The sequence below is a fragment of the Larus michahellis genome, chromosome 1, assembly GCF_964199755.1.
Source record: "Larus michahellis chromosome 1, bLarMic1.1, whole genome shotgun sequence".
NCBI classification, from domain to species: Eukaryota; Metazoa; Chordata; class Aves; order Charadriiformes; family Laridae; genus Larus; species Larus michahellis.
Window position 1 is genome coordinate 106968465 of NC_133896.1, and position 21501 is coordinate 106989965.

A 21501-nucleotide genomic window follows, 5' to 3' on the forward strand; every position below is an offset into this window, starting at 1 on the left:
GTAAATGCTGTATGTACCCTCTTCTGTTTAGGCCTTCACTAGCAGCAGGAGTGCCTTCTAGGTACTTTATTACTTTCTTATAACAGTAATAATACCAATCGCTCTCTAATAATAAACAAACTTTGTTACAAGGTAGTGCTGTTAACATGATTTATGACTGCCATACCAACAAGAGAGCTAAACCCAGCTGATTTTGTGATGCAGTAAAATAAAAAGTGAACAGCGAGTATGAATAGTACTTTGAAGCTTTAAAGTATGAATTTACAAACAATGAAGAAATTAAGAGAGAAATAAACAGTTTTGTTGTATTTATGTGTGAAGGGCTTGTCAGCCTCTTTGTTACGGTTCTTAAATTGTTATGTATTGCTGACATTCGACAGGGATAGATGCAGAGCTGGGAGGAGGATCTTTTATTTTTAAACCATCTATTGAGAAGCCTGACTTACATGTGTACGGCCTCTCTCTGAGTACTAATGAAGGCATAACTCCCTTTCTATTGCCCACTGGGGCTTAAGACATAACACTGACTTTTTCAAGCAATGCTATCTTTTCAGATGTTATCATGAAGCATGCGAGTAAGGGGAATTTCCTGCTATTGCACAGCATTCAGTCCCTTTCTTGCTTATCCTTTTTTTGGTAATGTTTGTGAGATCAGGCTTTCAGTTCAGTTTTTTGCAGATTGAGTTCAAGGCCTAAGTGCCAAATGAACACCTTTTGTATAGGTTGGTGTGGTACAAATGTATTTCACATTTCTGTTTTCTTACGCATGGGTCTGTGTTTTGTGTTTGCATTCTGAAGATATGTCTGTTCATATTGTCTCTGGTGCTAAGGCTGGGTGAACAGGTCTCCTTCGCTTGATGTGACTTCCAGGATATGTTCCGATAAAGGGATCGGGGCTTGCTGTGCACATTCGACAGCAATGTTTCATGCTATGGCTTTCTGTGCCTAATCAGAAGTACCTCTGGGGAATATGAGCTCTCCCTCTACATTGAGTACATCTCCTTGGTTACCTGAGGGCTGTTTGCCCTCAAGTGAAGGGCGCAGTTCAGGGAGACACCTGTTAGCTAGAAATCTCAGAGGTGCTTAAAAGGTACTACTAAGAATCTTCTCTCACAGTTTAAAAGTGTGGGCTGATAATTCTACTGTCTGTGGCCAAGTCCATCTACAGCTTTCCAGGTGAATTTTAACACCCTTCACTTTCTAAATTGGTGGTGTACTTTGCACTTCTGTTCTTATGCTGCTCTGTATTGCATGGTGTTAGACAGCTCCTGTGTTTGCACCAGACATAATTTCTTTTCAGTTCATGTTAAAATTGTTTCTTTGCGTTGATACAGTGGCCGACAGAGACTTCTGAGACTTAGTCTGCAGTGCACTATTGCTTTTGCAATGAGTATTTGGAACTTGCAGCGTTGTCTTTATATTGTTCTTATGCTATGTTCATGTACAAGTTCAGAAAATGGCTGACATGCTCTCTGTTGGGATCAAGTTTGGCTGTAGAGTCTTTTGTTCTGTTGAACAATGCGCTATGGGACATAACTGTTCTTCCCAATGTAGCAAATGTGAGATGCCTAGGGTGAATGCAATCTGCTGTCTGTTTCAATGTAAGCTGATTATAAGTGTTAGTTACTGAATAATTTCAGGATATCCAAGTTTCACCCAAATATTAACAGCTACTTATTTTGCACGTAGGTTGTCATATTAAATAGTGTAACCTAGAACAGCTCTGCAAGGAGACTGGGGCAGAAAAGAAACCATTAAGCATTTCCCCTCTGGGTGTCTTTCAAAAACTGTATTCTCCTCCTCCTGCTATTTTAATGTCATGTTGGTTCTCTACCTGCCTTTCTCTTGTTTCATGCTCAAAAGGATTCCCTCTCTTCTGATTTTTAAGAGTTACTTGAAAATTCTGTGTTCTTTCATTCTTTTTTTTTTGCCTCTCTTCTCACCTTGGGGCACAGCCTAGTCACTAGCCTGGGTGCCACTGAGGAGCAGCAGTAATAAAAAAGTTCTTCCTCCAGCTCTTGCTTCCTAAAGCTGTAGAAAGAGAGGGAGGGCTGACACCAAAGGTCCATTCAGGCTTGTGTCTTGCCCCTGACAGTGGCCAAGAGCAGATACTTAGGGAAGAGTGAGCACACCCTGTCACTGTCCTAGTGTATCATCTCATGATCGTCTGTACCTTGGAGACTTCCTAAGTTAGAGGTGGTATCTTCATGTTTAACCTTGGATATCATAGAATAGTTGGGTTGGAAGGGACCTTTAAAGGTCATCTAGTCCAACCCCCTGCAATGAGCGGGGACATCTTCAACTAGATCAGGTTGCGCAGAGCCCCATCCAGCCTGACCTTGAATGTTTCCAGGGATGGGGCATCTACCACCTCTGTGGGCAACCTGTGCCAGTGTTTCACCACCCTCTTTGTAAAAAATTTCTTTCTTTTATCTAGTCTAAATCTACCCTCTTAGTTTAAAACCATTATTCCTCCATATTTCCTCCAAGAGTTTGCTGGCTCATGGCTGTTGCATTTGGCTACCTATGAAGTTTCATTTTCTGAAATGTTCTGGGTGATGGTGCATATTAGCTGATCTCTGATGGTGTGTTAACTTTCCCTTTCTCTTTTATCACTTGTGGTGCTGACCTTCCTATACACAGCATGCCAATGACAGCAGGAAAGTAAATACTTCTGAGATACATTTCTTAAAAGTGGGAATAACAGGAAGCATTTTAAGATGTGTATTTAGGCACACTTATCTGAAAATTAGTAGCTAATGGCTGAATGCCAAACTTTACTAAGACTCCAAGCAGTAATATGTTGTGATGCAGTCTTTTATTACGTGGCTGCATGTGTGTCTTCTCAAATGTCTAATGGCATAAAATTCTTCCTAAAAGCTTAAATGTGGGTGACATGCTGTAGTGCCATGTGTTACTGTGTATACCAGGGAGGCTATTCGGTATTAGTTGTAGAGGTGAGGGTAGCTACTACTGCAAATGCTGCAAGTTAATCAAAACAGTGAAAACTTGCTGGCATGTAATCTAAAGGGAGAAAAGGCTTTCAATTTGTGATGGGGAACATGAGAAGACTGTTAGACTTCTACAGCCAGGTACTGAATTGATGAACCTTGCTGTTCCACTACTGGAGATAACAAAATACCTGCATTGAATACAGGGCAAGGTTTTCAGAGGTGATGGAAGGCTTGAGGCTGTGAGCCTGAAACTTTATCAAGAGACTTGGTTCCCCAGAAGGTTAATACTCAGGGTTTTTTTGAAAACTGAACCTCCTTCATTTCTTCAACGAGCTAACTTTGGTCACAAGAGTGGAGTGGTTTTTTTTTTCTGCTTGCTGTAGAAAGCACAAGTACAAAAGAGTTTGTTTCACTCCAGCACTGGGGTAATTGGGAGTGGAGCTGTACCTGGCACGTGTCTTGCATGAGGTAGTTCAGGTCTCTGCTGGTTTCTGAATCTTTTGCTTGTTGCCCACATGCACATACCTGCCCACCCATTCCAGAAAGTCTCTTCTTTTTGTTTAGTAAAATTAATCTTCTAGTAAATGAAACAGCAGCCGCATGCAGTACCATTTCCTTTCACATGTGAGAACAGCTTTCTAGAGGTAGAATTCAGGGGCACAGACAGCTAATTACACAGCTAATTTGCCTTCAAGCTCCCAGAGGCAGTGAATGCCAACAAATTTTTGACTCTTGCATGCTTTTTTGAAAATTTTGGCTGTTAAATTTGTTGAACAGGGATAAGCAACACTGTGAAGTGTGGGTGGATTTCATATCCTAGCCATACATTTGTTCATAGCTCAGCTCACATTTGTGATTTAGGTAAGAGTTCCCATTTCCACATTGAAGTTCAAGTTAAATGTGAACAGCCCTTTAAGTATCCTTTAGGAGCATGCAGGCTGCATCGTCATTACCATTTTAGTTGGGGTGAAGATTGAATTTCTGAGGTGAATCTCCTCATTGTCCCACTTTCTGCACACTGCTTTTTACTGGAAAGCAATCTGAGTGTGCAATTAGGATTCCTTTGTATGTAACTGAACCAGAAGTGTCACTTCAGGAGCGTTATGTGCTGTGCTTCAGGTACCCTTGGGTCTTTGGCCTATGGCACTGAACCTGGTCCAATGCAAACCCCCAAACGTGCATAGTGTGATTCTTGGGGCCTCAGCACCAACTGCCCTCTACAGCCTTATCTTTTGGACTGTGCCAGGTGCTAAAGTAGACAGTTGTGCTAGTCTTAAATTTCTGTATGATTGGGAGATAAGCTTTTTTGCTTTTTAAATATTAGTGAAATAAATAAGCAGGCTATCTTGAGTTCCATCTACTGATCTAATACCTTATTCTCAATTTTCAGGAGTCTTAATGCAACCATCCAGATTGATGTGAATGTTGATTGTGAAGCTTTTTCCTGTGTTTCTAGAACTGTCTGTATTGGTATTTGCCTCTTTCAAATAATGAAGAGTGGTGTGGCATGCTTGTTTTTAAAGCCAGCTGTTTTGCAGACCCATCTGGGGGCAATTTTATTTAATGGTCTGTGTGGGGGTTACACAGACCCTTTTAAAGACCTTGGCTGGAATTCCTGTGTGCCTTCTAGATGTTGTTTTATGTCCCTTACCTCTCATCTTTTTCTTATCTGGGCTTCTTTCCTCCTCTTGCCCCCTCCGAACTGACAACCTTCTCCTTTGCAAGAGGGAAACAATACTGTAATGAAAAATGTGTCTTCCTGAAACGGGGATAATTTCATGTGTCCACTTTTTTTCATGCCATAGACCAGACTAGCTGCTTTTTCTGGGGCAAGAGAGTTTCTCACTTTCAGTGCCATAGCAAATAATAAAAGCTCAGCAGCAACAAGTACTGTAAATACCTTGCAGTCCTGTTCTCAATTACAGAATTAGTTATGTAAATCTTGTATTAAAGGAGGAAGAGCCCTTATGTCTCTTAAATCATACTCTGTGTGTGTACGCATGCGTACAATTCCTTCTTGTCCAGGAGAAAAATATCTGTGCTCCTAACATGCAGGCTCCATAGAGATTAGCATACTAAACAGTATTGCTCTGCATGACCTGAAATTGGCTTCTGAGTGCTAATTGGATCTATGGGCTTTGAGCGAAGGCGTTGGAAAACAATGGTTTCTGGTTTTCCGGGTTGCAGATAGCAGTATGGATTGGTGGTGGTGTAGGTGCCCAAATGAAGTCCTCAGGGGGGTCCCTGAGCCATGGGGGCACCAGTTGATAGAGCACAAGCTAACTGTCTGCTTTGCATTTGCTTATGTCTTTGCCTAGCTATACGTATCTTTCTGTTTTAATCTTTATTTAAAGAAACAGTGTGATACGGTGAAATGAGCACTAAGCCTGAAACCGGGAATGCCTGTGATCTATTCCTAACTGCTCCTGTTCTACTGCATAAGTTTGGTCTAGTTGGTTAATCTGTCCAAGTACATCACCTGCAGCAAAAGAGGTGGCAATAGCTGTGCTACTGCACTTACCTGCATGTGCTGATGAGGCACAGGCACTCATTCCCATGCTGTAACACCCGTTCTGTGCGTATCTGTTGTTGGCATTTTTAATGTGGCCACTTGCTTGGAGATTAGATGAAAAGGATGGCTCTATAAACATTGAGATCCATCCCTCTGCTGGCTCCTATGCCTGCAAATCAATTGTCAACCATGGAGCCAAGGTGGGCCAGTGCCACGTGCTGCCCTGTTCAGCAGTTCCAGCAGGCTTGCTGCCCAGCCACCTCCTTCCATAATCTCTCACAACAGCAGTTGCAGAGTGAAGCTGCCCTTCAGGATTCCAACCAGAGAGTCTGAGAGACTAATGTGTGTGTTGGGTTGTTTGGCATTGTGGTTGCTGACTTCTGTAATTCGTCTTTGCTCTATTGCTGTTTTTGCTAAAGCCGATGTGTTACCTTTGCTTATCCAGTGGAATGCTTGCTGGGAAACTAGTCTCTGTGTACTGAGATTTGAAATGATCCCCCAAAACAATTTTGGAGGAAGTGGAGGTTAAAATTAATAACATCTGGATTATGAAAGTATGTGGCTTTTTTAATCTCATTTTCTAATCCCCTTTAGATTTAACTTGGCTTTAGACAGGACTTTGTGTGGTATGGATGGGGTGCTAGGTTAAATTGTGGTGGATGAGTGCCACCAAATTTAAGCAAGTCAAAAAACCCCCCAAAATGACAACCCAACCTCCCCCCAAAACCCCCTGCAAACCCAAACACCAAAAAAGAAAACCCCAACCAAAAAAAAAAAAAAAACACCCAGAAAAAAACAAAGCAAAACAACCACCTAAAAAGCAAACACCAACTAAAACCAACCAAACAGCTGTTGGTGCTTTTGTGTTTTGCTTTTTGTTTTTAGTGTAATTGTCAATAAAAGTAAAAGACTTGATATTGGGTTCAGCACTACTTCTACTTGAAAGCATTTTGAGTGTCTTTTTGGATGTTACCTAGCATTACAGATAACTTGGAAACAAATGATTACTGCACACCAATAAAAATCAATACCTTCTGCTCTGGGAGGAAGAGGATAATAATAATGGAAATTATTTTTGGGAGAGGGGAGGAGCGAGCATTCCAGGATTTCCTTTTTAAAATGTATAATTTGTGAAATTACAGATTTGTGAAACACATGGATATTGCTATATATGCATCTTTTAAAAAGTCTTTTGACAAAAATATTTTTTTTTGTAGCTTTCCAGCTTTCTCATCTCTGCTACGTGCTATGCTATGTCCCGTTTAAAACCATGCTGGTTAAAAAATGTATTAGCTTTTATAGTTTGACATGATCTTGTCTGAGATTTGGAGTTTTTGTCCTGTCTTGGATTTTCACACTCAGTGTATGATTTTAGTTAATGTGGATGCAGATTTAGAAATGATCTATACTAGTCTGATAGTTTTCTCCAGTTAAATCCAAAGAAAGTTCATTTAATCCTAGTGGTGTGTTGCATTCCACATAGAGCAAAGAAAATGGTTGGTCTCTGCCCAGAGGAAATTGCAGAATAGGCTGAATGGATTTGGACTGCTCTGCTCAGTTCTAACTGCATTGGGAAAGATTTAAGATAACAGATAAATGCAAGTTAGTGATGTTGCAGAACAGCACTGATTTTAATTCTGTATATTCCAGTTTGAGGACTTTTAAAAAATATTGGTAAATGTATGCACTCCTCTTGAATTGGAATTAGTATTACAGTTTTTAACCTGCGTCATTCCTCTCCACTAAAGAAAATGTGAAGATACTTTGGATACAGCATTTCTGCAAATATTTTGTAGCTCTGCTTCCAACTGTGCTAGCTCTTCAGCTTTGAGTTGTGGGTTTTACTGCTTTGTCAACTGTTTTCCTTAGAATGTAATATATTGAACCTCTCCTCTGGCAACACAAACTGCTTCTGGGGCAGAACAACAGCAAATCACCTGTCTTGTGTGGCAGTCTAAATACCACTTCCAGAGTCCCTGGACTTTTTGGGTCAGATGTCACCAGGTAACCTAAACAGGCTGCTTGGGCAGACTAGGATAAAAATGGAGTTCTGCGAGACTATTTGGAGGAAAGTAAATGAAGGTCATCAGCAGGGGAAGCACCATGTTGACTCTTGCATTTCATTGTTGTCTTTTTTCTCTCCTTCCCCTTTTGCTCCCAACTGCATTTGGGAGACTTATCAAAAGTAGTTCTTTAGATACAGCCTTTTATCTTCAACTGTCAGTCAGTGGTAGGGAGAGGAAAAAGAGATCACATGTGATGGAGCTGTTTGACATCCAGAGGAATCTAAAACACAGTCTTTAGTATTATCTCTGCTTGTTAGACGCTTGTTCTCTTTGGACCAGTGGTGCCACAGTCCTCTGCCTGCCAAGGGCTACTCAAGGCCTGCCAAGGCCAAGATAGCCTTCTGCTTCGCACAGCTGGCAAAAGTTTATATGCCTTCTCCTTTCCTGTCTACCTGCTGTATGCCTGCTCTACCTTACAGTAGCATACCTCTCCCCATGACTGGGAAGCAGTGGTGCACAGTGCGATCTATGCTGTCAGCAGCCGGCGATAGTGTTTTAAACTCTAATTAGTACTGCATATGCAACCTGCTTTCTGCCTTACAAGCTTCCACTGTGGTTTTACTGGTCTCTTCTTGTATTGTAGCAGGAATAATCCACAGAAGCACTTACAGCAAATTTGTGTGGCTCATTTTCGGCAGAGAATTGAAATGGGTTGTGTGCTTGGGTGAAAGAGATTCCAGTCAGCTGATCTTCAAAAGGGTGGAGCCGAACAGGTGAACAGTGCTTTTATTCCTGATAGCCCAAGAGATAGCAAAAGAGGCAGTTCTGCCCGTTGTGTTGCGTTAGCAGAAGGACACAGCAGAGGAAGGAGGCTTTCCTTCTTGTGAGGCAGTTCAGTGAAGTTTTTGCAAAACAGATCTTTTGGGGCAGTGATCAGATGATCTACTGACTATCTGCAGTAATATAGTGTATTATATATGGTGAAGTATTGTTCTCTTAGTGTCCTTGTCTTTTTAGATAACAAGGCTTTCTGACTGTGTTTCCGGATCTGAACTTGACAATTACTGTGTATTTATCTAAAGTAACATCATCCAGAAACTTGTGTTGGGCATAACAGGTCAAGTCTGACTCACTGGATGTTCATCTGGCCCATTGTGCTGGTGTGTTTTGTGTATTTAGAGTAAGAGTGGTGGGTTTTTTTTGTTGGTGTGGTTTTTTTGGCATGGTTTGGTTTGGATTTTTTTTAATTCTTTTTTAAAAGGTGGGGGAGAGGCATGGCAAATCTATTTTGTTATCCTGCTGAGCTCATGTGGTTGTCTCCTTAGGCTCTAACTATGAACAGCAGTGGGAGAGAAGTTTTTCAGAGAACTTCTCTCCATTGATGACAGACAGAACTTAAGTAACTGACCATATTAAGCAGCATACATCTAACAGCTATGCAGAAGGACTCCTGGAAGTGGAAAGTTGCACCACAGCATAACTTAACCACTTGACTAATCTGATGGCCTTCTGTGATGGAGTGACTGCATTGGTGGATAAAGAAAGAGCAACTGATGTCATCTGTCTTGACTTCTCAAAGGCCTTTAATAAAGTCCCAGACAACATCTTTGTCAATAAATTGGAGAGAGGTGGGTTTGGTGGATGGACTATTCGATGGATAAGGAATTGGTTGGATGGCTGCATCTAAGGAGTTGGAGTCAATGGCTTGGTGTCCAAATGGAGATGAGTGAAAGTGATGTCCCTCAAGGGTCTGCATTAAGACTGGGACTGTTCAGTATCTTCATTAGTGACATAGACAGTGGGACTGAGTGGACCCTCAGCAATTTTGTGGGCAACACCAAGCTGAGTGGTGCAGTTGATTTGCTAGAGGGAAGGGGTGCCATCCAGAGGGACCCTCACAAGCTTGAGGAGTGGGCCCATGTGAACCTCATGAGGTTCAACAAGGCCAAGTGCAAGTTCCTATGCCGGGGTCAGGGCAATCCCCAGTATCAGTACAGGCTGGGGGATGGATTCAGAGGAGCCCTGAAGGGGCATACTGGTGGATGAAAAAATGGACATGGGCCGGCAATGTGCGCTTGCAGCCCAGAAATCCAACTGTATCCTGGGCTCGTATCAAAAGCAGTGTGGCCAGCAGGTTGAGGGAGGTGATTCTACCCCTCTACTCTGCTCTGGTGAGACCCCACCCTGGAGTACTGCATCCAGCTCTGGAGTCCCCAGCACAAGAAAGACATGGACCTCTTAGAGCAGGTCCAGAGGAGGGCTGGAACACCTCTCCTATGGAGAAAGGCTGAGAGGGTTTGGGTTGTTCAGCCTGGAGAAGAGGAAGCTCCAAGGAGACCATATTGTGGCCTTTCAATACTTAAATGGGGCTTGTAAGAAAGATGGAGAAAGACTTTTTACCAAGGCAAGGGGCAACAGTTTTAAACTGAAAGAGGATAGGTTTAGATTGGACATAAGGAAGAAACTCTTTTACAAGAGGGTGGTTAAACACTGGAACAGGGTGCCCAAGGAAGTTGTGGGTGCCCCATCATTGGAAGTGTTCAAGGTCAGACTGGCTGGAGCTTTGAGCAATCTGATCTAGTGGGAGGTGTCCCTGCACCATGGCAGCGGGGTGGAACTAGATGATCTTTAAAGGTTGCTTCCAGCCCAAACCATTCTGTGGTTCTGTGATAATGAAGAACTGTGTCCTAGAGAAAGTCCTGTGGTTTGCTTAGGTGCATTTGAAATTGTTTTTTTTGGGGGTGGTGCATGAGGGGGGTAAATGGGGAAGACAGCAGGTCATCACTGTGCTGCAAAATATGTTGCTTTAATCCTTTCACGTGAATCTTAATCCACATGATATAGATTGAGTCCAACTGGGAAGGTACTTGCTTTTTTACCCGGTGCTGGAGATGTAGCTTTTCTGAGATATCTCAGATGGCATGGAGATTAGAGCAATCCAGCAGCCTTGCAGCTTGATAGCATTTCTGAGGCTTCACTTAAGATGCAGTATGCGTTTCTTCATCCTGATCGAGATAATGGGTTTTAAGCAATTACACCCAGGCTAATTCCTTTTGATAAGAGCTCTACATTATCTAAAAAAAGAATCCTAGCCGCCTGGGAAGGAACAATGTAAATGTCTCTCTCACGGACTTTTTCAGTCTCTCTTCTCTGATATCTTCAGATGATATACTGCAGATTTTTCAACCCATAAAAATCTATCAGTCTTTTTTTAGGTAGGGAGTATTGCAGTTAGGGAGGTGTAACAGTGCTGTTGGCTTGCAAGGTATGGAGGGAGCCCTGTGTGCTTTAGATGATTCTGGGCTACTGTGGTGATTACAGCTTTGACATAAGGAATCAAATTTGGTCTCTTTTAAAGGAGCCTCTTGTTCCCTCCCTGTGCAGGCTGTGTGGTTGTAAGGTGGAGGTCGCTGCTGCGGCTGAGGGCAATATAAACTTTGTAATTTGGAAAGAGTAGCTAGAGCCTACCACTTCATTTAGCATAGATCCCAACCCCTACTGTCTGTTTGTCTGCACTAGAAAGAAGAGTATGATGTTGTCATGTGTTAAGCGAGAATGGTAAGAGATCTCACTTGTCCAGATTTTTTTTTTTCTTTTTGAGACCAGTAAAGGAATTTCAGTAGTTAGCTGCATTTCTGGTACTTAAAGAAATTCCTTTTCTTCTGCTTAATCTCTCTGACTTTTTTCCTCATACGTACACAGTGTAGGATAGAAAATTTAATTGATTGCATTTAAAAAGGGGGAGAAAATCCCAAAGCAACATGCTGTTTGTGTAAATGTACCACCTCTAGGAAAATCATATTATATATTAAAAAAATAAAAATTGCATTAACAGCATTGAAAGGTTTTTAAACATTGCAGGCATGTTTGTTATAACTTGTTCTTTCTTCCCCAGATAGTCACAGATGACATTCTTGATGTGTAGTTGCCTGATGATAATTGGAGCTGGGAGGAGAGGCAAAGGGAACAGGGGAAGATTGGAGATAAGGATTATAATCTCCCATGCTGATATGCTTTGGTTCTCCTTCCCCGGAGAAGAGCCTGTGAACGTGTGGCATGCTGTCTGTCCCTTCACCTGCCTGCTCCCTAGGGAAAGTTGCGGAATTCCTCCCAGAGGGAGCCTGATCAGTTCTCTTTCAAAACGGAGGAAGTGTATTTGTGTGGATGCGTCTCTTTGGAACAAAAAAAGATGCAAACATAAAATAATTTTTTTTTCCTTTCCATCTTGTAAAATGGCTTCATGCATCACACTGTGGTTAAGCAGTGCAGTACAGAAGTGGGAGATTTTGGATTTTGCTAGAAATAGGAGGCAGAGTGCACAGCTTTAATGGTGGGGAATCCATTGCTTATTCTCCAGAGTGGCACAAGAAGGGTTGTCCCTGCTCAACCCCCTCATTTACACAGTGCTGCAGCAAAGTGGTGCCTAGATTGAAAACAAATGGAGGAGTTCAGGGAAGGAAAATCTTTACCACCATTTGCAAAGTTGGCTGCAGTATTTTTTTCCTGTCATAAACTGTTGTGAATTTGAAAGGGCTGCTGTATTTCCTTCCCAGACATGGTAATGTTTAGTTGGCAAATGAAACAACCTTTTGTTCGGAAAGCTCTTTTGAGATGAAAGGCATCAGCAAAGTTGTCGCTGTGTCTCCCGTGACTGCCTTGGTTGAGGAGCTGGACTGTGTGTTCTAAGTCTTTCTGATGCAGAGGCTCGAGTGCTTAGTCTGAGCCAATTTACTTATTCTTCAGCTCTTACTTTTTTGGCTTTAATTGGCTTCCTACTGCATGTCACATTGCATTTTCCTTTGCCTGGCAGACGTAGAGAATCAACCTCCTTCTCTGGGCTGCTAAGAGAACATGTTTTCTTATTAGATAGAGCTGTCTAGCGCAGGCTGGAGGAAGCACCTTGTGTGAGAGAGTGCTAAAGCAGAAGTGGGTTCTTTGCAATGGTATCTCAGCCATGTGGGTGACTCCACAGATTACTTATCATCTTGTTCTTTCATAAATGATACATAGATGCAAAACCTGTGTGAAAATGAAGCTCCTGGAAGACTTTCCTTATCATCTATAGTAACGTGCCTAATGCAAGAGGAAATCCTCTCTAGCCCTTTCCTTGAGTTGCGTAGCTTGTTGAGAGTTTAAACAGACACCCTGTTCTGTAGATCCTGCACAATTTTGCTGTCTTGTTTTCTTGGTTATCCTAAAAATGACAGGTTGCTATTTATGTACTCGGATTGACTTCACAGCCTGTTTATTCAGTCATCTGCTTTCCTTGTTCACCTCTGAAAGGATTTTGTTTAATGACAGCAATGAGATGGTGCATCTAGGTGATGGGACAAATTAATTTAAGTACTTCATGGGCCATTGCTAGGGAACAAATACTAGCTCAAAACTGCCTAGGCTATGTCTGGGCTATCTTGCCTTTGGATTATTAATATGGCAGGCCCCAGTTTATTACTCTACCGTGAGCCACGCTTTGCCAGTGTTCCTGGTGGAATATTTCATTCGTTCCCTTGGGAGAATCCTCTAATCAGGTGCTTGACAAACAGCCATGAAGGCTCTGTGGTTGCCCTACTTTTTGAGTGTTTCTGGCCCAGCCCTGCAAAAGCACCAGTGTTGCCTTGGTAGTCCTGTCACCTTCTAGTGAGCCCAAGCAACAAGTCCCATCCCTTGTGTTTGTGTGCTGGCCTCCTTACAGGGGCTCCTTTACATTTTGGGTTGGAAAATAGTTCCTTGCAATTTCATCTGGTGGTCTGGTAACTCTGAAAAAATAAAATTTTGTATTTAGGCAATTAATCTTGTACTCAGGCAGATTTGATGTCCAGCATTACAGTTTATGATACAGAGCCAGTTATTGAGTTCCTACTAAATACACATCTTTGGTGGTCTCAGGGATACTGAAAATACTGAATTGTCAGAGTTCTGTTGTTTTCTGTCACTAGTGTATACACTGTTCTGTCCTGTTCCATCTGTTTCTACAGTTAAATGGGATTCAAGTGAATTCATTAAGAACATGTCACCTTATATTAACAGTGAAATATATTAGGTGTCATGAAAAATAAATGTTTCCAGCAAATTTACAGAGTTTGAAGCTCTCACGTAATGACAGCTGAACTTTGATTGCTCTGGGAAGGTGCAGGGGGTGTATGTGACTAACACGGGGCACTGCAAGAGTAAAATATTTGTAAAAGTGCCTCATTTATCTGCCAGAGTAAAATAGAGCTCACCCCTTGCCAAGATCAGTGTCTGTAGCTCTGTGGCTTCCGCTACAGCTACACTAAATGTTAATCCCTAATGCACAGCAAAGAACATAGCACCTTGTTTAGAAGGTAGGGATACTCTTGCTGTTGACTGCTGCAGGACAAAAGGCAGAACCCTGAATTCACAGCTTGCTAGATACTGAGCCTCCTGGGTCACCTAGAAATGTAGCTCACCCTCAGAGTTTCTGCCCTGTGCATGTTCCTCCTTACCTGTGGGCAGGGCACCGCAGATGCTCTGCAGTAAGTTCTCATTGTCTTGTGATGCCCCTCTCTATGTGCTCCTGCCTTACAAGAATCCTATTGGTTGTAAAGTGTAAAATTATAACTGTTACAGGCCGTCCCTCTTCTCTCCTACAGCCCGTTTCACTGCCCTCCTTCCAGCTCTGCATTAAACTGGAATTGCTTGTGGGAATGTGCAGTGATAAGGGGGAGAGTCATTGCTTTACAGCAATAGGGTAACGGCCTCTGAACAGATCTGTTGAGAAGTCCCTGTGCCCCTATCTTTCCCTTTGGCCTGCCTTCTCTTATGAAGGTGCTAATCACCCCCTACCTTCATTTAGTGTCAAAGGGTCTTTAGTGACCTTGGAAGAAGAGAAACTGAGCTGTCAGTGCTAATCTCAAACACAAATGTGCAGCCCTTGCCACATTAGTCATGCCTTTGTCACCTCTAGACTGGATTAGTGCAGCGCATGGTATGTGGGTCTACAGCTGAAGATGCATACAGAACAGTGTTGTCTTCTTGTTTTAGTGTCACAGGGGAGTATTTTCTAGAGACTCAGCGTTTGAAGAGTGCCCTTGGTCAGGATCCTGAGCTGACTTCTCACAGTGGCCTGCTGGAAGCTGGTTTGGTTGTCAGGCAGTGCTTTAAAGCTTACCTGCTGCTGTTACTGCTTTCTGTAAGTGGATAAGTTGAAGGATTGAATGGGGATGCAACTTAAGACCTAGTGAGGAAATATATTGGAGCCCTGCAGCTTTCTTTGCTTGCTGTTGGTTATTTTTCTGTATCAATGATTTCACTATATGGTGCTTGTGTTTGGAGAGATGTCCTTAAAGACATCTGGTTGGGGAACAATACATTGGCAGCGGAGATTTTCCTCTCCGATTCCCATGTGAATAGTGCAGAGAAGTCCAGCTTCCTTATTAGGACTCCTCAGTTACTTGACTGGGTATGTAATAACTGTCTTCTGGGAGGGATAGAAGGGGTAAGAGATTAACCCCAGTCTGCATTACAAATAAGTTTAATGAAGTACCACTGTTGAATATAGAAGGTCATGGTAATGAGGAAATAGGACAATTATGACTGAGCCTGTACGTGTGAACAGTCTGCAAAGCAAAGAGAATGCTGTGAGTTATGAACTAAGGAGGGAAAGGCACTGTCACTTGGTTCAACTGTTTGCTGAACTGTAACTGGGGATAAAAATATGCTTTTCTCTTGTAGTTATGCTCAGTGTGTATAACTGCTTCTCTAGTTTTTAAATGCCCAGAGAAATCTTGATTCTTTAACGCATCTGTTGTGGTTTAAACCCAGCCAGCAGCTAGGACCACGCAGCTGCTTGCGCAGTTCTCCCCTTTCCCCCAAGAGGGGCAGGGAGAAGAGGGAGAAAAGGAGGGGAAAGGAAAGGGGAAAAACATGGGTTGAGATAAAGACAGTTTAATAGAACAGTAATAGAAAAGCAAAATAACAGTAATAGCAATGACACAAGTCACTCTCACTACTATGTGAACTTGTACCTTCCTGAGCAGTGATTGCTGATTTCCCCACTCCACCGCCCATTTATATACAAAGCATGACGTTTATGGTACAGAGTATTCCATTGTCCATTCCATTGTTCTGTCTATGCTCTTTCTCAGCTTCTATGGGAAGCTGAAAAGTATATTGAAAAGTATAAACATCACCTAGCAAGAACTAAAATAATCAGTATTATTGACGTTCCTTTCACAGCAATCACTAGAAAGAAAATTAACTCTTTCCCAGCTGAAATCAGGACAATCTCCTTCTTCATGCCACTCTGGAGCGGACTAGCTGCACTTTATAACAGGTTCCCCAGTGGGTGGTTTCTCTTCATGAGACTAACTTCTTTGCCCACACCTGGATACCTATTGGTGTGATGGCTCTGAGCCAGCAAGTGGTGTCTTAATCTACAGCAAGAGTGAGAGGAGGGGAAGGCTCAGCAAGTGTATTGGTGCTCATGTCACTAGCTGGTGGCTTTCTCAATGTAGGTGGTGAATTAGAGCAATTGTGGGTTGCTGGACTTTGTGTGTTGGGGGGTTGTTTGTTTAAATTTGGCTTTGCCCCTGTGGTATCTCAGATCAACTTTTTGGTCCAGCTGCTTTAGATGTTGTTATGGCCATCTAGTTGATTTTAGCAAGATCTGTCCTTCTGTTCTGGCTTCTCCTATTCTACCTGGCTGCTAAAATATCTTGCTATGGATATCGAGCTGGTGGGATGCAGTAGGCTTTTCATGTTTGGAGGCCAAGTTTAGGTAGTATCCCTCTCTTTCTGAAAAGATTTCTCTGGTTGGAACTATGAATCAAAGCAGCTTGCTCTTTTGGGAAGTAAGAACCTGCCAAAATCCATGTGCAGCTGCTGGGGTTATTCTTTGGCCTACAGAGCCAAATCAACCAGAAAAGTCTCCTGCTGCGTCTTTGCCAGGTTTTCTGGCTAGTTTACGTGGTTCACACTTTTGCCTGGAGCATAACATACTGCTTTGCCAGCCTTCTGCAGAGAACTGCTGTTGTTGTTCTGTGCTTCTAGTCGAACAGTCCCAGAAAACACACTGAACACTGCTTGTTCCTCTGCTCTGGAGGGAACCTGCTCTGCTCATGCTCCCGTGTTCTGGGATTTCCACCAAAGAGGAAATGCATGCTAGAAACAGGTGTGGTTGCAGAAATCCTTTCAAGCAAACTGTCTGTTGAAATCAGTTCTTCCTTTTAAATCAATTAGGAAGGCAAGGAAGCTCACATGTGCTAGAGAAGCCATGACCCTTCAGGGCGAAGAGACTATGCTCATTTTTTGGAGAATGTCAACATACCACTCTTATGGCCCTCAAGCTAGGGGGGAGTTAGTTTCTTACTTCGAATCCTCTACTGATGTCAGCAAAAGACTTAAAATGCCTGATCAGATTATCCCCTCACTGTAGTAATGAAAACTACTTATTAATGTTATTTAAGTGTCTTACATAGCACTTGGCTTGTAGTAGAGAAACTGCTACCTATTGGATCTCTGTCTAGTTCTTTTCTTTTTTAAATTTTTTTTTTCATCCTTACAGTTTTCTCTCCTTCAGTATGTCGTTACTTAATGTGTTACTGAATAAGCAATGAAACAAAGATTGCCCACGCTAAAAATGGTGTGTTTAGGGGCTCCTGCTCTAGTGAGATTAAATGTTAATGGGAAATACTGCTCTTACTTGTTCTAGCTTTCTGCAGAGTGGAGTGCCCAACCTTATTCTATTTCATGGTGGGTTTTTTTGGTCGAAGTCTATTCTCTTAATTCCTTTGTTAACTCTGTGTTCTCTCTCTGTTCTCCTGCCTAGCTTTCTGCAGAGCGCGTGTTGTGAGGGTGCCCAAAGGTCCGCTTATTCGAGTCGTGGGCACAGAGGTGGTGATCCCTTGCAGCGTTAGTGACTATGATGGACCCAGTGAACAGAACTTTGACTGGGAATTCTCCCGGGAGACTGACTTTGTGCGGATAGTGAGTACCTGGGATTCTACATTCACCTCTGAGGAGTACCAAAAACGTGTGGGCCACGGGGATATCAAACTGAGACGGAGCAGCAACGATGCTGTGGAACTTGTGATTAGAAACATCCAGCCAACTGACCAAGGGAGATACAAATGTTCCACGCCCAGCACTGATGCCACCGTTCAGGGAAATTATGATGCAGAGGTCCAAGTGAAAGGTATTTCTGAAGAGTGAGGTGTGCTCTAAATTTGTTTTTGATATTGATTATAGATGTACCCTTAAGAATGTTGAATTTCTGTTGTTTATGAGCATTGTGATTTCTGGTTTCTTTTTTTTTTTTTTCTTCTCCCTGTTACTGTTCAATTCTTGTAAAGCCAAAATCGAAAATTGGGAAGTATGATAGCAAAGGCAAGTGAAGTGAAGAAGGGAAGAGTGGCGGTTTACTATAAACACCACTTTCCTTTTTTTCTGTCTAGTAAATATGTAAATAAAAATGTGAAAACTAAGCTGTGGGTTTACTGAAGATATCTGCGAATATTTAATGTCCCTAAGCCTCTGGGTAGAGAGGCTAACTTCAGGTAAAAGACACAGAAGACCTGTCTTCTCTCTCTTTCTGGTAGTGTCATTTAGGGATCTTTCTATATGAAGGAGGTAATATTCCTTTTCCCTGTCAGCATGTTGATACTGCAGTCATACCCTAGCTTTGCTCTCGCATCTAGGGTTCTTCAGTAGTACCTTGGGAGACTATGTTTTTTTCAAGTGTCTTATCTTTTACTCCCATGAAAATCAAGATGATTCTGGATGGGAATAGGCAGAATGATGACGTTTGGATGAGAAACTAAAGCGAGGGGAAAGATAAATGAATTTGAATGCTTGTCTTGGCTTGTTTAAAGTGGAGCACATCCTTTAATGGATTTTCAGCTGAATTTCCTTGTTCCTGGAATATATTTATGTGTGGAAAAAGGAATTATTATCCAGGTGTTGCTCTGTGGTAGTTTTACTGTCTCATATCTGAACAGGTCAGTGTGGGTGTTCTCGCTTCTGTTTTATGATGCTTGTGTCTTTTGGTCTTTTTTTCTTTTTAATAGTGATTTCCGATGGCTTATCGGTGAGCAGTTCAAAAGCACGTTCCTCAATGTCTCTCAAGCTATCCGAGGGTGACTCCATCAAGTTGCGTTGCTCAGCAATTACCACCTCACCGGAGCACACTCACCTGCATGTGACTTGGCAGATCAAAAGTGGATCGACTTGGCGGGACATCCTATCCTTGACTCATGAAGGCAAATTCCAGCCAGGTCCTGGCTATGAAGAGCGCTACCGTAATGGAGATATCCGCTTGGACACAGGAGCTAATGACACGTATCGGTTATCTGTATCCCAGGCCTCGTCAGTGGATGGGGGTGCCTACAGGTGTCTTGTGAGCGAGTGGGTGAGAGGGGCGGATAGCTCATGGCAGAAGATTCAGGAGAAGAGCGTGGAGATAGCAAGTGTGGCAATCCAACGGACTGGTGAGTGTTACTGATGGCTGGGGTCACAGCTTGTAGCTACAGCAGTGCTGCGTCCAGAGTGTGATACTCTGAGAGCAGAAATTGAGTAAGCCAAACTAAATGAGGATACATTGCAGAAGAACCTAGAGTGCTGTTTGGATAGCTGGCCTGTTTACATCAAAGTCAATAGAAAACGCTTAGCATAATTTTTCCAGCTCTTATTTTGGGGAGAATGGGGATGATGGTATGGAAGGATTGACTGAAACCTCTTAGATGCTTAGACCTAGGTTTTATCGCATCCTTAGTTCACTTCAGATTGCTTCTGTTTTTTATATTTCTTAAATAAACATTGTATTTAACCCTTAAGCACCCCAAACCTTCCCTCTACTCTCCCATTAACATAGGGTTGTCCCATAGCACTAAACAGCTGCACTTTCCCTGTAAAAGTGGCTTGTGATTCAGTGACAGATGTGAAGCTTTTCTGTACATTGTTTATTAAAATAGCATAGACAGATCAAGAGAAAGGAGGCAGGCAATAATTATTTTAACAGGACAAACTATCCAGTGATTTTTATCACTGACACTGGATCACTGGTCTGATTGCTCCATTGTGTTGACAGAGGTCTAGGACAGTAATGGTTCTGTTAAACGCATCATTGCATGCTTGACTAAGGAGACAAAAATACATACAGTGCTGTGCTGAGGATATCCAGATATCCCTGCCCGTATAGATTTCAGGAGTAGATGCACTAAGCACTTAACTGCATTAGCATTACCATTGCTAGTTGGTGGAGGGAAAGCAGGGGGGGATGCATCTTGTCACTCAGTAGGTGGGAAAACAGGCAATGATGGTCCCTCAGAAATGTGAAAATATGACGATATTTTAGAAGTGTTCAGACAGTAAGGGTATCTTTTTGTTTTTGTAATTCTTTAATCACTATAGGGAGAACCCAGAACTACTGTTTTTTTTTGGCTGGCTCATTTAGATGTAGTTTTAGTATCCTGGTGGTACTTAGCCTGTGAAATTTGACAGGATCTATCTGCCCCCCCCTTTTTCAGGGTGTCTGTTGCACAGTAAAGTTTGGAGGTGCTCTCTGCTGAGGCAGGGTTTGCTCAATTAAGAGCTGTAATTCTCTATTTTGTTGCACTTTGGAGAGATTGGTTTAAGTAGGTGGGGTTTAATCAGTGACTGAAAACAGGACCAGTAGTAGTGCAATTTTTAAATGTAGTTTGGGTGTGCGGTTTTGTTTGTTTGTGGGGTTTTTGTTTGATTTTCATTCAGAGGTTTTTTTGCCTTCAGTTTTAGCTCGGTCATTGGCAGCACTGGCACTTTGTCAGGGGCATGAAGGCTTTTTTTAAAATTTATGCTAAATGGGATAGGCTATTCTCCAGCAAAATGTTGCAGAAATTTTTACCCACACATCTTGTAGCAGGACTTGAAGAGCATCTTGTGCTGACATCCAAAACCTCTGCACTTGAATTCTAAAATGAACTTGAGTTGTAAATGGTATGCCCGGTTGCTGCACTTCCCTCATTCTCACCTGCTGTAAACTGTGGGATTGAATTTGTAAGATTAAAAAAACAAACAAAAAACAAAACAAAACCCAAAAAACCTCCCAAAAAACCAACCAAACAAAAAAAACCCAAACCAACCAAAATTTGGATTAACATATCTAATGAAAAAAGTCACTCATAGGTTACTTGTGTAACTGTGGGATTTTTTTTTTCCTGTTGTTGGTCTTCTATCTACTTGCCAATCATTTTCATCTCCTAAAAGCATGACATCTTTGGGCCCGACTTTGTTCTCGCATGTTTGGGTTTTTTTTAATAGTGCCTTGCACAACAGATATATAAGTCTAAGGGAGGCCTTCAGACATGTCTGTAACCAAAAAAGGAGCATTGAGTATATACATATGGGTAAACTCTCTTAGAGTCCCTCTGTATGCATATAATGCCAGATTCTGAATGCCGATCACCATTTCATGAAGACAGAAGTGCTCCTTGGAGAAATGTTGCTCTTAACCTTGCAGATGAGTCTTATTTTGTATTCTAGTATTAGTCTGTTAAATTAACTAGGCTTTTCTACTGATCCCAATCCCATGATAAGACAGTGAGGGAAATCTCAATGAGATACTCATCAGACAGTGGACTTTGCTTTACCACTTCGGTGTGCCTTGCTACCCTCTGTTCAGTTTGACTGCTCTGTGCTATCAGGAGGTGAGTGGTGAGATGAGTATTGCTTGGTTTTATTGGCAATAGTTGTGGCTGCTCAGTTTGGCTCTGGCCTTTATATGTTGTCTCTCATTCCTGATGATAATCCTAGAAAGCTTTTACAGATGGGTACATGGAGTAGAACATGGTTTTACACACAAGTCACTAATCTGCACCAGAGACGTAGCTGCCTGTTTAAGGTGGGAGCCTGTATTCTCGCTTGTGGTCTTGGTCATAGATCTGCTGAGAAGAGCCAGTTCTGTAGCAGCCCTGCCTACTGTCCTCAGTTGAGACTTTAAGAGAAGCTGCATCACCCACTGTGGGAATGGTGCTGCACTGAGATCCAAATCTAATCTTCAGGCAACGTAGGAGGAGGGAATGAGCAAGTGAAGACG

The 21501-nt window shown here is 42.3% G+C and overlaps 1 protein-coding gene across 1 annotated transcript in view; it reads left to right on the forward strand.

The window, feature by feature from the left end:
* Positions 1–21501, forward strand: part of PTGFRN (prostaglandin F2 receptor inhibitor) — a 71321-nt gene that overhangs the window by 13436 nt on the left and 36384 nt on the right. Inside the window, exons 2-3 of the mRNA XM_074598421.1 lie at positions 17260–17625; positions 18497–18916. Of these exons, the coding sequence (XP_074454522.1) occupies positions 17260–17625; positions 18497–18916 (786 nt within the window). The remainder of the gene's footprint in view (positions 1–17259; positions 17626–18496; positions 18917–21501) is intronic.